Raw genomic sequence first — 15,869 nt, 5'->3', positions numbered from 1 at the left:
TTACTTTGGGAGAGCATTCTGGGACGCGGCTTTTCCAAATCTTCAAACATCGCGAAATTACGGCTATTCGCCATTCGTTGTCTAGTCACGGGTTTTCCAATAGTTTTCAATCGTCTTACTCATGTACGACAAAAGCAGACAAATACTGTGAGTACCATTTATATTATTATTGCCAGTACCGGAACTTACCTGTAAATCAAAAAAAAGTTTAAAATAATTTTAAATAACAAAAAATTGTTAATTACTATAAGCGTTACCTGTTTTCATCTTTATAATATTTTTTTTAGTTTTTCAAAAATGATTATATTTGATAGTATTAAAAAAAATAGTATTAAAAAATTATATTTGATGTACTCTGTTTTAATCACTTGTAAATCATTTGACTCTATAATGACTGACTGTGTCAAAATTTTTACTAATAAGTAATGATATTCGCTACAGATCGTTATTCTTGTAGTGGGGCGTAATGGTAAGCCAGAATGACTGGGAGATGATTTATATTAATGCGAATCTATAGAATCATTTCGTGTTTAGCACAACAGTTATATTAAAATTGGTGGAATCGTACATTTAAATCCGACACAGAGTTCGTAATGGGAATTAACGGTTTTAGAAAGTCATTGGCTATGCAAACGACTATGGGTCATCAAGTGTTCCTCATGCCGGATCATGGGGCACGTGGACGTTCGATTCTTTTTTTACCTCTCTTTTACTATCCTAAATTATGTGTATCTCTCTTCAATCGTTCCGTCCTTTTCTACTCTCTCCGTTTAGCCTTATGTTTTTAATCTTTTACTTCTGTCGCTTCTTTCGATTCTGCTTTCCTTTTCTATCTCCGTCTTGCACCGTTTAAAATTGTCCCAGGATTTCGTGCACCTACGTTTCTGGATTTTCAACCAAAAATCAACGAAAACATCGATGACCCAGTTGAAAAGTGTCACACCTACTAGATAATTATCCTACAAATCACGATCTTGTCAAATTAAAGACACGGCTGTCAGTGTCATCTATAGGAGTTATTTTGAAATCGCTTATACACCTTCGCACGAAATGCATCGTACTACGTAACAAAATTTGCGCAAGTTGTCACCTGGAAAATAATATAAGTTATTTTATTTATTTGACAGATTGAGAAGGCGTATAAAAATATATGACAACCTCGTTGTAAAATTCTTTCTAAGATTCGTCACCTTTGCGAAAATCTTACGTCAAACTTGCGCCTCCTTATATATACGCTTGTGAAATTCTTCAGAATTTCGTATTTACTTCAACAGAGAGATTTGTTCTTCATGTAAATATTTTAACAGCTCCAGAATCTCATTACGTACACTTTATGCTAATTACGCTGTACGTACACATACGATATCGTTATATCATACATGAGATGTATCAAAACGTTTAGAAGCCCTATGCTTTCCACTGTCAGTATACACTGTACGAAATTGTATATATTTTTATGCACGTCCATTCACCTTGACCGAAGAAAGTGTCACGCCAGCTTGAACCATGTTCGTACAACTTGAACTCAACAATCATCGTCACTCCATCACGAACAATGACCGCACCAGATTCTATTTTACTTCATTCCATTTGGATCCTTTTAGGTTAGGTTTTTTTTATTTCCGCCTAGAAAATAAAAATTGAAGGTACTCCGCGGCAATATATCCAATAACTATTTATATATATTAGCTGTCATTCACATATTCTCGTTGTATCGTCTGGTCTTCGTCCTCTAAGTCTACTTAATTTTGCCATCCCTATTTAATCCATTTCGTCTTCTTCATGCCGTAACTCGTTCTCGTTTACGCACGGAAATTCCCTCCTTTCGCAAACACGCAATAAGAACGCACTTCGATCCTATGTATGTATCTCTAGTTCACAACTGGGTCGCTGGAATATTCACGCGAATACCATTTACTATATTAATCCTCACATTTTTTTACAGTAACGTCAATTAAGTATGGTGACTCATGTCACGTTTTAACGATAATAATTTTGATCCACGACAGAGAAGTCCATTCTGCTTGCTGGGACTAAATTAGGAGTCGGGGAGATTGTGCTATCCTTTTTGTATATCTTCAGCAAAATTGGTTGTCGAATGGGAAAAAAATTACAAATTTATATATTCATAGGAAAAGACTATTAGTTCTAGTACAGAAGCAGGACAAAAATTCAATTTGAAAATGAATAGCTTTATACGTAAAATTGGAAGCATATAGCGATGCGCAAATACCAGTATGATTTTTCAATGTAATAATTTAGGTTTGAACGGTGTTACTAGAACGCACAAAACGGTTTTTTAAAAACATACTCTTCTATGGATAAATGATCAACTATTTTGAAGCTTCAACAATTATGGGTCTAACGGTTATACTTTTTTTTTCCGTCGACCTCCTTTGCGTCATGCGTTCTATACGCGTTACGCGTTCCAAACTTCAATCCGTTCCACCAGTATTTTCCGATTTAACATTCATTGTATGGAAATCTTAAAGATGCCTGATCGTCTCTTCCATACAAATAAGAATCACTTATGCGGTATTCGGACGTTCTAAAATAATTGAATGTTATCAATGCAATATCTCATACAGATTTTTTTTATGTTGACTAAGAGTGACCATTAACCTTGTTTGCTTTCTTTTTTTTTATAGAACCATGAAGAGGGTTACGTTATTCATTATTCTGTCGCTGGCGGCAGTTGATGCACAGTTAAATTTCGATGGGAATCCTTTAACGGATGATAATGTATACACAGCAGAAGAATCACATTTTTCCGAAAGATCCGCAAGAAAGAATTCACTGAGTAATAACGAAAATGAAGAAAATGTTGATTCTTACTTGGCAGCAGCAAAGAGCTCTCAGGCGGAGCATCCTCAAAAGATTTATCCTGTGGATGTAAAAGAATCTTTGGAAGATACAACAAAAGATACATTTGTTGTTAACCAACGTCAGTCACAACCTAACATTAATCAAAGCGATTATTATCAAAATATAGAAATTTCTGTGACACCTGCTCCAGAGAATAAGATAATTTTTGTGACACCTAGAAGCGAATTGGCTCAGTCACGTCTGTTACAAAGTATGATGCCACAGTCAAAACTAATCAGTTACAGACAACAAACACAAGAATCGCCCATGACAGTGAGCGATGTTGCGTTAAATTCGTTTTTGAATTCAAAGACGCTCCAAGAGTCCCAACAGGCACTGGAATATTTTTTGAAGAGCAGACAACTGGCATCTCAGGTTGTCCAACCGAGAGTCTCGGAAATTGTTCTTCCTCAACAGCTGGATCAGCAACAACAAGCTATCCAACAGAATTACAATATTGGTCAACAATTGGCAAATCCTTTGGACCTTCAAGGATTTTCCAATCCTACTCAATCAATTTCATTGAGCGAATTGACATCAAAAGACATTCAAGGACCTTACAACCTCAGTCCACTGAATCCACATCCTCCAGTGATACATGCAAGAAACGATTTTTATCGACCAACAAGATATCCAGGTTATCGTCGGCCAGTCAGGAGATATAATGTAAAACCATTTCATGGTCAATCAAGAATCGGTCCAGGTCCATTTTATAAAGGTGTTGGTCCTCCAGGTAGATTTCCTTCAAAACCGATCGAAGTGATCTATACAAAGCCACCTGGATTCGGCCACAAGTCTCCCTACTTCAGCAACCCACCAGTTCCGTATGAAGATGCCAGTGCTTGGTTCCCCGATGCTGATCATCCTCCTCCAGACAAGAATATTTATTGGTCTCAATTGTACGCTCAGTCCTACGATCCTCATTATTATAACTACATAGCGAAGACTGGCAAAATCAAGCCCCATCTCTATGGAAAGTTTGACAAGCATGATGATGGACTTTGGGCTGAGCTCTATAAAAATTTCAAAAGACACGGTCTAAAGAATATTATGACCCCGACGTTCTTGTTGGGTATGACGATTCCAGCAATAACTCTAATGCTCTCAGCTTTGGTTCAGAAGAGGTCTCTGGGTCGATCAAGTGACAGTGACCTTGTCGCTGAAGAACAGATTAAAGAATATCTGGAAAGAGTGCAAAAAGCTATCAAGTGCTACGACAGAGATTCCACGGACAGTCAAGACGAAGATACGGAGTGTTAATAGTGTAATATAAAAGTCAGGTATGAGTGTTACATGAACAATGTAAACTTGCTATTCAGGTTCTATGAATCTCTAGCGAGTATTATAACTTAAGATAATTTAAAAGCAATACATCTGTACATCCTTATTCTATGTATTTCCGTATTTATTACTGCTATTCATTAGACCATTACCAATCAGTACTTCCTTGTTTACATAATGTCATGGGCAAAGATATAAGCACTGCTAATTACAAGCTCAACCTCTATAACATAAATCACGCTCTATGATCTTCACTAGGTGTTCGCACAAACCACTAAGATAAAAGACCAGCTATTAATAGCAGCAATATCCACGTGATGTCACGTATGGAAAAACACTTTGCTCTCTTAACCCTCGCTACTTTTCTTACTATGCTTAAGTAAGAACTTTCGCTAACGCAAGCCCCTGTCATATCCTCATAACTGCAAGTATCATTAACAGGCATTGAATGCTTAGAGAATGACAGTCGAATCTTATGCTGCTGTTCATCGTCTGGCATCTCTCATTTGAATGCTCCGGGAAATTGAGTAAACGGCTCAATCTACACGCTGAGAGCAAGGACACACGTTCCATGACTTCTGTAGTTCTGATCGATGTTCATTCAGAGCGAAAATCCTTGTTAAATATTTTCACAAATCAGCAACGCTCCTTAACTGCTTCACACTCGAATGATAATAGCGTTGCTTCAGCGATTTATCATTTTACCCTGTAACAAAATTAACATATGTAAATCGATGTTGGTTCTGTTCAGATTCAATAAAGGAATTAGTCAATGAGATACTCAGGATAATGATTAGAGGTGGTTAATTCAGTTATTGGATCCTTATTCGAAGCAATTACTGGACCGGGCGTCATTACTGTTACTCCGTTACTTCCTGGCAACTGCTATATCGACGTGGAACGAGTGTTACACGGTTTTGCGGTCATGACGTCGCATCGTCGAATCCAGGACAGGTTTAGCAGGTGGAGCGATCGATTAAATCAACCTGGTTGGGTCCAATGATGTATGGATAGTAAAGCATATCTTCGATCCTTCGACAAGTGATCGTCATACGATAAATATTAATAAATCTAGATTATGTATAAAATATATTGTTTTTCGAATTCTAAAACAGTGAATGATCAAGTAAAGTATGAATGATCGTTCGATTACATAATATGAGTATATCAACTCAGAATGCTCATACGGCTGTTCTGAGATTATATTTTTCTTATGTAACCAACAATAAAATTTATTTGAAAACAAACGGAGATCCGAATATTTCGAAACTTTAGAAAGTAAGAAAAATAACCTTCCGCGTGAGATACAGTAAGTTCACACGTATTCGCAATACTTTTTTTTTCTATGAATATTCTTACAATGTATAACGAGTTTTCTTCTTTTTTTTTTGTGAATAAGTAAATGAATTTTCCCAGGAACCTTCTTCGTTTCACTGCGTCATTTATGTACTACGTAATTAAGCAATGTACTTTGATAATCTATTGTTAAGTCCATTGATCCTTATATTCTTACGTAATTGTGTATCCTTATTATGCATAAAGAACTAAACTATTCAGCTGCGGTATTGTCAGACGTCTCGGTAGAGATTTAATATAATCGAATTATTTAATCGAACAATTGGCGGCTTAACTCGCGGGTCATGAGATCCGAAACGATGTGTTCCACGAGATAACGGTCAATTAGTTTCTCTAAGAGATACCATTAGCGCAGAGATGACAAAATTCTTAATAACATACGGGCGTCAATAACGTTCTAGACGCTTCGTGATACTTCAGTCCACTGCAGTATATGTCACTTGTAACAATGAGTCAGTAAGAGCTTTGTCTTCTGGCCAATATTAACTTTTGTTCGCACTTGGCCCACTTTTGCTTTTCGCACTCGTTAGCGCTAGTAATTGACGCCATTGTCAATGATATGAGAGTTCATTGCAGCAGTATTAAATAATAAACGTCAGACCTTGTAGATATTACATATAATTTTTTTAATATCATTACTGTCACACCATAATATTTCACTGTATATTCTGATATAATGGACGCCATTGAGATTCGAATATTTAAAATTTAATTATACTTTCGTGTATTTATCTTGAAATAAATATTTTGAGAGGCCACTTTTATGTGGCTTGTAACATATCTAAGTCCCCTGAACTTAAGATATTTTATTCGTAAAGCTTATTCATCGAATTATCAGGGTTACTCTTTAGGTGCTGTTTATACGGAATAAGAGGATTTTTTGTTAATGGTTTGTATAACGTACATTTTTATTGCTTTTTTACTATCAACGTTATATATCTTGACTTCCATAAACTATACATACTACGGTCCTCGCAAAATGGAAAAACGCAATGCACTATTACTGTGCTTGTACATACAGCTTGTTGACCTTTATATTATGCGGTATTTAACACATCTTAAGTGGAAAACGTTTAAACTCGTTTCGTGCATATTATTATTAAAGCGCGGAAGCCGAGAAAAGTCGTTTTCTGCGTATTATCGGTAGGGTGCGGGAAACATGTAAATACGGGCTTTAGGGGAGTAATTATTATTTAGATACCTGCCGATTCTTAGAATTTGGGACGATAGTCGCGCGCTCTATGGTGAAAATTTGGCGAGAAAACACCCGCTTAAGATGTGTTAATAATAAAATATATATTTTTTATTGTCTCTTGTATAAATATAGTTCTATCTCTATACTCCTGTACAATTTTAAATTCCTAGAGCGTACGAAAAGATTCAAGATCCTGGGGAGAGCACTTATATTTTTCCTTTCAGCATCTCAGTGAACCAATAGTCTTCTTCAATCGTGCTTTAGTATAACAGAATATAATAGTCTTGTAAATATGAATATACAAAAAATAATACAGCAGTAACGATGTCACGTGAAATAAAGTTGAACTGCTACATTGGTAAAATTAATTACGTCCAAAAATCATGGCAATGGAGAAATATTAATAGAATCTTGAAAATACGTCAGAAAAACATAAGACTAAAAAATACTTAATAGTGGGGATAAAACGTATTTCATTTCTACTTGTGTTATAAGGAAAGTCTGGCTCTATGTGCCCTAAGTAGTCGGCTGAATAAACGTTATGTAGACAGTGGCGTAGCCTCTGAAATATTATCTAAGAGCACCATTATACGAACCCTAATTAAAAAAAATGTAAGCAAGAGTTTGATTATGAAATACAGTTTGAAAAAGGTTACACTAAAATGTTGGCAAAAATTTGTTCAAACAGTATTGCAGTTTTTAGTGGAAAAAAAGACCGTCGTGTACTTACGAAATTTCTTTTTGGTTCGTTATTTTATTTATCTTAAATTTGGGAGCGACGACAATGTTCGCATGCTACAACGATGACCAAAGGTTAAGACATTTTGAAAATGTTATATTTATTAAAATAACAATCAGCATCTCCGAAAACCTTGAACCTTTTGTCGCACTTGTCAATATTGGTAGAAATTACTAATTGTCAAATATACTACCTAGGACCTTGAGAAAAAATCAATTCTAGCCAAACAAAAGATTTAAAAAAGTACGAAGTTTATTTCCACATTTTAACTATTTTGCTTCTTTTAAGGCTTAAGAGTTTCCAGTTCGAAGTTATAAAAATTCGCAAAGATATTGCGCTTTTTGGCGCCTACTTTACAATATTCTACACAAAATAAACAATCGAACGGTATTGTATAATATAATTTCTATTTGCATTGTTATCGTCTATCTATCTATCTATTTATACATATATTACATAGTACACCGTACATATACTCAGGTCTATAATTAAAAAACAAAATTGACGAGCATCATTTTATACTTTTATCAGTTACATCCCAAGTTTGTATGACCAGTGTCTACTGACTATAAAAATCCTTTTGCTTTCAATTTGATCTTTACTATTAACACTTTATCAGATTACGGATTCATCGAATCACATTATAAATAAAATAAAGATTTTCAAAATTTCTTTCTCTTTATCATAAATCGCATCATATCTCAAATCTTCCATTTCTCAATTCTATTTTCAAAACATGCTGCATATATGAAAACAATTTTTAACTATCGAATGATTAACAAGGACATTTAAATAAATCTTTGTCATTTTTTTCTTGTATCACCCCGTAAAAACTATACAAGTTGTAGGTTTCTCTAGACCAGATATGGCTCAACAAAACTAGCCTTGTTTTCCAATTTTATACACAACTAATTACGAATTCGTTGACTTCTTAATTGTTTCTACATATGGTGGTCCATTAATTGTACTATCATGAGGAATAGTGAAAAAAATGTGTCTACGCCATGAGATGTGAACTTTACATACTGCATTATGTTCAAATATGCAAATCATCTCAATAAGCATATATGCACTATCAGCGATTGACTTACAGTCGATAGTGTGAACGAGTAACCACGGCGGGAGAAACAAAGAAATATTTCTACATAATGTAATACTCTTTGTCTAGTATCTATCTAAATCAGTATCGATTATTATAATCGTGAAATAATATATTTTACATTAGGCAAGTCAATCAAACGCTTCTTCCTTGAAAGCAAGATCAATAGCATAGCTGACGTCCTTTACAATAAAAGCCGGTTTACACAATGCTTCATCGATTGGTAAAAAATCTCGTGCACTGTGATCTGGATTGAATTCTGCATCTCGTTTATGTACACCAGTTTCTACTAGAATACTTATACAAGCTTTTGCTCTGGGAGTACCATTTTGCGTATCCACAAAAGGGACAGGACGTCTTGTCTTACTATCTTTTAGAGAATAGTGGCTTGATAGATATTTATCATATAGATTTGCTCCAAACACGTCAGTATTGATGTTGTCACTGAAAATAAAAGACTTATCAAAGTTACGAGTAGAGTAACCATATTGAAAAGAGGTGTACGTTTAATTCAACGATCTTTGGCAAATAATCGCGTTGTTTACGCATTCTAATTATAAGACTGAAAAATTTGATTTTGGTCGTTTCAATTATGCGAAAATGAGAGTGAAGAAAATTGTAAGCGCATTATGTTGCTCAGTCATATTTGGAAACTGATAAAAAACTATGATGATGTAACAGAAATGTTTTTTTTGTTTAAGACAAAATGTACAATTTGATTAGAGAATCTGGAAGCTTATAAGAATCAGAAATATTAATAATTGAAAATCGAGGAGAATATGCCAATATGATATATGCATATTTAGAGATATATAATATTCAGAAATATATACTTACTGAATAAATAATAATAATAATAATATAATCTCTAAATATTTTGTCCATCATGTGACAGTTTCAATGAAGACTGATAGTTGCAGTCAGATAATATATATTGTGCTACCTATTGCAAACTCTATTTTCGGATACACTTTCAGGGCTGAAGAGAACAAACAGAGCCAAATGATTTATGCAACTGTCTTAAGAGAAACGATAACACGTACTGTTAAGATTAAAATTGTATAGAGGATATTATATCTTTTATCAGAAAAACATGAAAGATAATTCCTTAATAAAGACTTCTCACACTTTTACTTGTTTCTTTAGTAAATGTTAGAGCTGCTATCAGTTAGACTTTTATCCGAATTAGAGACTCTTAGGAAGAATAGGTCATGGAATCGAATAACAGTCAATAAGCGACTTACCCGATTGCGTAGATAGTATTAATATTTTCATTAATCCCGATCGATTTAGCATGTTGAAGGAGCATTCTATTGGCATGGTGATATGTTATTTCACTGGGTTTGCCAACAAGGGCAGTATATATCATATTTTTGCTGGTAACCTTCTTATACAGATTTTCCAGGCAGAATAAATAAGCACCATGGCCATATCTAGGAATAGGAGCTTCAGACACCCACAGTAAATCCATATTGCAAGCGATGACAGGAATGTGAGGTTGAGGTATTAAACTTGGTAATGCGGATGGCATTCCATTTGTCATCAGTAAATCCACCATCAATTGTAACGATGTTTCCCAATTTATTGGCTCACTGAATAGTACGATACCTTCTATCTGAGGGAAGCTTGGATCTACTGGACCACACCTAGGGTTCCTTTTTGTCACATTTATGTAATCTAGAGAAGGAAAATTTTGCACGAGTTCCTCCATTGTCGTGGTTTTCTTAAAACCAAGCTCTTTTGCTATTTCTCTAACTGGTCCTTGCCCAGATATAAGAAACTGTCTATTATGAAACTGTTTAAACATCTGTAATGGAGAATGAGCCATTATCACCTGATCTTCGGATACTTCAAATCCTATCCATTTGGATAAATCTGCAGCCTTTTCGCTACGCAGTGCACTACCACTGTTAGTCACGAATACAGTTGGTACTCTAAATTTTCCATTGTCACCCTGTAGTCTTTTAAAAGCTTCTGGAACTGGTGGTAGCAATCTCTTCCCGCGCACTATCACTCCGTCAATGTCAAAAAGTAATCCAAACTTTGGCTTAGAACTTAATTGCTAAAAAAAATCACATGTTAATTAAAATATATATATTTTTCATAGTAAATATTTAAGAATATTACTGAGTATACTATGATACATATTTTAAACAATGATAATAACACTACACTATATATATTTTAATAATTTGCTATAATAACAAGATTATCCCCATATGTGTTTTGTTAGTATTACAGATAAAGTTAATAAATCATATAATATTAATTTGGCCAACAGTCTATATAATTATCTGTCACAAATAAACATAGAACCAGAGATACATTTCAAAAAACGTTACATCGTGAAAATAAAATACCATGAATTTTCAATATTTTTTCGAACATCCCAACACTTGCAAGGTAAACAAAAAGATATCATCAATTCGAATATTGACGAAATTCAATAAAAAAAGTCATAAACGATTGAATATTATGCTACATCTCTTTCACGATACTTTATTATTATACCATAAAACAGTGATTTATCACTTACAACTAAACAACAATAAATATACAGTATTTCATTTGTTTTCAGTTTATTTCAATTGTATATTCGATAGAAGTCGTACAATAGATACGGTGACATTATACAATGTTTAAAATATGAGCATTTCTACTGAATAACGTTCCGTAGGGAAGTTAAAATATCACTACGGAAGAAAGGCCTTTACAATACGAACGTAATCAATTATCCAGCAAAGGGAATAATTAACTCTTGTTACTCCAAAAACGTAAACACACGTGGTTCACAAATTAGATGAGAAAATTCGCGCACATTACGGTAAAGTAGATCGAGATACATGTGTAATGAGATTTTATATTCAAAGAAGAAGATAAATACCCGTAAAACAAGAGATGTTTCTAAATATATACAAAGTCATGCGAGGCCATTATCATTGAGCAATGTAAATAGACTAAGTGTGCATCTCTTGGTTACTTCCAAAACTTTTATCACGTTGAATAACATGATTCACAAGATTCACAAGGTTTTAACTCACTCTGGCTCCGGAGAATTTCTTGATGTCAGGCCGCAATAATATTTTCATGATTGCCATTTTCACGAGGGTTATTAAATAATGTATATTCAAATTCACAATTTAACTCGCGACTCGTGCATAATGTTACGTTTGCGGGTTAAAGCTGGCACAACCACAATACAATGTCTATAGAAACTGTTTGATTGTGGTTTTCGCGACCGCCCCGCCAGATGGCACTGATAATAGCGTTTTCCCATTTACAGATTAACCACAATTTGATGCCTATTTGTCCCTATGATTTTGAATAGTGTTAATGCTCAATGCACAATCTATTTGACATTTTATAAATTGTAATCAAGCTTTCTTGCTATAAATTCATATAGGTAAATAATGATTAGATTGTAAATGGTAATTTATATAAAAGTATTTTAACAAAATCTCTTGTTACCTAATGTAATATAATATGCAAAATTCTGCCTGTGTTGTATACAATGTAAAACATATTGTTCTAAGTTGCCTGGCGAAATATTATTTTTTAAATTATTTCTTATTCCAATTGTTTGATAGTGTTTCATAATCAATCATTTTTTCAGAAAACTAAAATCGAAATCTTGTGTGAAGTGGCCGGTTCTTCTTTGTTTTTAACCGGATTTAACAGCATTAAATATAAACGGTACATACATTTTGATCGAAACATAACATGCTCTCAACGCTCTCGTCTCACTTTCGAACACATCCATAATGCTTCGGAGCACGTAAAAACGCTTGGACGAACAGACCTATCGCTTTGGCTTTTCTGGAAAATCTGTTGACTATCAAACGTTTTTTACAAGCCTATGAAACATTATCAAACAACTATCAAACGATTGGAAGTAGAAAAAGTTTGCAATATTGCTGATTCAAGGAATTATCTGATCGAGAAATCGATTGTATCTTATCGATTAAGATCCTCGAATCGCATATGGTTTTTTGCATTTTTCCAGCAAACGATGGACTATCAAACGTTTCTATTAGTTAATTCATAACTATCAAACGATTCTGCATTGATTGAGCCCCTTAAATGCTAAATCCGATTAAAAACAAAAACGTGCCGGCAAACTTCAAACCAGATTTTGATTTTGATTTTCTGAAAAAACTATTGACTGTCAAACATTTTTACTATCAAACACTAAAAAATAATGGAATAGGAAAAAGATTGAAAAATAAAAGTTAGCCGGCCAACTTTACACAGATTCAAATTCTAGATACTTTTTAAACTATTGGTATCACTTATTCGAACTAGCCTTACCTTCGAAATAAGATGCGAATGTGGGCGAATATGATAGTGAAATTAGATTCCAATTATTAATTCTTTAATCAACTGTCAAATGACGTTTGATTTGTGTATCTTCAGTTATTTAGTTTTGTTAATATGAATATAGAATATTTATACAGTTTTCTTGTACTGTTTTTCACGTCGTATAATTTTTATATCGATTGTTGACGACGATAGTTGAAACAATCTTGTACAGTTTTGATCTTTATTGCTAAGCCAACATGCCAGGACGTATTAAGATCGGTAAATATATATAGATTATACTAGATAAAATAAATAAATAGCTATATACAGTATTGTCATTGCATTGCATATTCTATTTTTTCCATTATATCATTGACATTCTATAGATGTATGAATAACATATGCTTTGTAATACAGTCTTAATAATTTAATTTTGTTATAATTTTTGTATAAATGATTTCAGATAAATATAATTATTTGTTCTCTTGTATATACCATTCTTTCAATTAATTTCAGATATAATACCTCAGGATTTACGGCAGGAGGAGACAATAGTACAAATAGCAGAAGCTTTGGATAATTTGGATTCTGCTGTTTCTACTGTGTTTGACTGTATCACTAACAGACTGTCTGAAAATAGTAGCAGGTAATTATCATATTAGTAATAATAATGTATAGTTGAAGATATTTGAGCTTCATATTTTTCATACTTGCTTTCAGACTCTCGAGCATTAAAGAAAGGGCCATAAAGCTTCAGGGTCGGTTAAATTTTTTACAGACAAACTTAAACTTGAAAGCTGTAAAAATGTATTCTGCAGCAAAATATCCTGCTAGTGACACATTTAAAGAATATTCTATAGCTGTGCAAGTACAGCCAAAATGTAAGGATTCTTTAGAAACAATATACAAAAGTCCAGTTCCAATAGAAGAATCGTCAAAGGCAAATCTATCAGCTAACAACAAAATGAAGAATGAACAATATCAAGCAAATACAAATCTAAAAGAAAAATTGCAGTTTTATCATGTGAAGACAAATCCTTCTCAAAATGTTGACAACAAAGAATTACTTGAGGACAAAATACCACCACATTTATCTTCTGTCAGTGCATTGCTTCTATTTAATAGCACAGATAATCCTTATAAGAGATCCTCTCAACATGCTGCTCATCATGTTATCGATAGTCAGAAAATTGAGGATGCACCTGATTCTATTCTTCAGCCATGGCATTTGACAGAAATGGAATCACCATCTGGCTACCTTTATACTCCAACATTGGGAGAAGTAAGTTCAATATCTCATTACAATTAATACAGAGTATACGTTGAAGTTAAACTATAAATATATTATGATTTTTTCAGTTGCCACTAATCAATGTTCCACTAACACTCCCAGACCTGCCTGGTATTGTAGACGACGAACGATTTTCACTTGATCTAAATTCTCAAACTCCAATAGCACCTTCTTCAGCAGTAACAACACCGACTGTGCGACTTAATCTACCATCACCGTTACAATCATCAGCCGACGAGAAAGACAATATAGAAAAGATCAGGCAAGAAACACCAAATTTACCGAATCTAACCGAGGATATGACCTCGACACAAACTATTGGTCCACCTCCATCACCTCCACCACCTATCATAACAAATCAACCAGAACCTCCTCCACCTCCTGAACCTCAGTTAAAGTCTCAAACGAATATAGCCCCACCACCGCCACCACCTCCACCTCCACCACCACCACCTCCAGCATCAGAGGAACAATCGCAACCGGAAACATCGTCGAAGAAAACGAAACATTCTTCAAAAGCAAAGGTGGAGACTGTCGATGTCCATTCGAACTTAATGGCTGCTATTCGTAATGCTGGTGGACTTGGAAGAGCGAAACTGCGACATACTGCTCCCGATGAAAAGAGTGAAAAGCGCTGGTCATCAGCCTCTGTCGGTGGCGATCTTATGGCCGATCTTTACGCGAAATTATCTTTGAGACGTAAAGGAATAGCAGGTGCAACTGCTGGCGCATTGGAGAAAACATCAACTCTTATTCCACCAACTCCAAAACCCAATGAAGCTACAGTTTCAGATAGAAATTCAGCCACAAGTGAATACGACTCGCAACCAGATACTGATGACTGGGAAGAATGATCTTTTTTTCTATTTTTTTTTGGATTTGAAAATACAAATGGTTTCTAAAAATTAACATCTAACATCATTTGGACATGAGTTGGATGGATCAAGCATTGTGATTTTATAGTTTAATCAGATCATTTTAGTGATATCAAGGAGTTACAGAAAAATGGTTTGAACAGAAAATGCTAAAAGTTCAATGTTAGGAGATTCGTAAAAAGTTTTAATATGTACATGTATGCATATATCAGTTATAACGAATTAGAAATCAAGGCTAATTCTGTATGAGGATGAATTATAATTACTTTATGAGACCAAAAAAAATAATTTGCTATTGAGCTCGATTATTTATACAAAACTGTTTTTAATTAACAATATATAATTGAAATATATTTAAATTGGATCTCTGTTTAACTATTCAAAATTCATAATAGATTACGTGCAGCCGTTTGAAATTTAATTTTTACAAAATTCTATAGAACTATTTTTCAGTATGTCTTATTGATTCTAAAATGATTTGCCTAATCTATGGAATTGGATTTTCTGAATTACTTTAATGCAGTGTCTTATGGTTTCTAGATAAGAAATATATAAAGAGATTCATGCTATTGACATTATGAATGCTGCCATAGCTTTGTCGGATGAGTCTTATGGATCCCTAATTAAGTCAAACTCTCAAATATTATAATTTTGACCATTTATGAATCCAGTTTTTCGACTAATCTGACAAAGCTGTGAAGGCTACCATATATTGAAAGCAATTTCGTCGAAAATAATTTCAAATGTCTCCTGTTATTCATAATAAATTTATTCATAAAGAACAATTAATGAATGAAGAAAAGTAAAGACTAATAAAAAATGTTTCCTCGAATTATGAGCTTCCTTATAATCCTTTTAACAAGCGGAGA

The 15,869-nt window shown here is 33.9% G+C and overlaps 3 protein-coding genes and 1 long non-coding RNA gene across 6 annotated transcripts; 2 read left to right on the top strand and 2 right to left on the bottom strand.

Annotated features, from left to right (window-relative positions):
* Positions 1-9: 9 nt before the first annotated feature.
* On the top strand, positions 10-5,029 carry LOC107267450. 3 transcript variants are annotated; one of them, XM_015739214.2, is made up of 3 exons: positions 10-147; positions 2,649-4,145; positions 4,898-5,029. In XM_015739214.2, the coding sequence occupies exons 1-2, from the start codon at positions 122-124 to the stop codon at positions 4,123-4,125; spliced, it is 1,503 nt and encodes a 500-aa protein (XP_015594700.1). In that variant the 5' UTR covers positions 10-121; the 3' UTR covers positions 4,126-4,145; positions 4,898-5,029. The 3 variants fall into 3 exon arrangements, with proteins under 3 accessions (XP_015594700.1, XP_015594690.1, XP_024940841.1); XM_015739204.2 differs by having other exon boundaries at positions 2,649-4,924; XM_025085073.1 differs by lacking the exon at positions 10-147 and adding an exon at positions 1,408-1,508 and having other exon boundaries at positions 2,649-4,924.
* Positions 4,250-5,839, bottom strand: LOC112494369. The gene is made up of 2 exons (XR_003059723.1): positions 5,660-5,839; positions 4,250-5,178 (listed from the first exon to the last, which is right to left on the bottom strand). It is a non-coding gene; the product is annotated as an uncharacterized LOC112494369 (long non-coding RNA).
* A 546-nt stretch (positions 5,840-6,385) lies between these two features.
* Positions 6,386-12,963, bottom strand: LOC107267466 (haloacid dehalogenase-like hydrolase domain-containing 5). The gene is made up of 4 exons (XM_015739240.2): positions 12,844-12,963; positions 11,577-11,847; positions 9,780-10,597; positions 6,386-8,979 (listed from the first exon to the last, which is right to left on the bottom strand). Exons 2-4 carry the CDS (start codon positions 11,631-11,633, stop codon positions 8,667-8,669), a joined length of 1,188 nt encoding a protein of 395 aa, XP_015594726.1. The 5' UTR covers positions 11,634-11,847; positions 12,844-12,963; the 3' UTR covers positions 6,386-8,666.
* Positions 12,867-15,822, top strand: LOC107267459 (WASH complex subunit 1). The gene is made up of 4 exons (XM_015739227.2): positions 12,867-13,113; positions 13,351-13,480; positions 13,555-14,116; positions 14,194-15,822. Exons 1-4 carry the CDS (start codon positions 13,092-13,094, stop codon positions 14,977-14,979), a joined length of 1,500 nt encoding a protein of 499 aa, XP_015594713.1. The 5' UTR covers positions 12,867-13,091; the 3' UTR covers positions 14,980-15,822.
* The last annotated feature ends 47 nt before the right edge of the window (positions 15,823-15,869 follow it).

Source organism: Cephus cinctus, unplaced genomic scaffold (assembly GCF_000341935.2).
Source record: "Cephus cinctus unplaced genomic scaffold, Ccin1 Ccin1_scaffold0029, whole genome shotgun sequence".
In the NCBI taxonomy this organism is placed as follows: domain Eukaryota; kingdom Metazoa; phylum Arthropoda; class Insecta; order Hymenoptera; family Cephidae; genus Cephus; species Cephus cinctus.
This window is presented reverse-complemented; position numbering and strand designations above follow the sequence as displayed.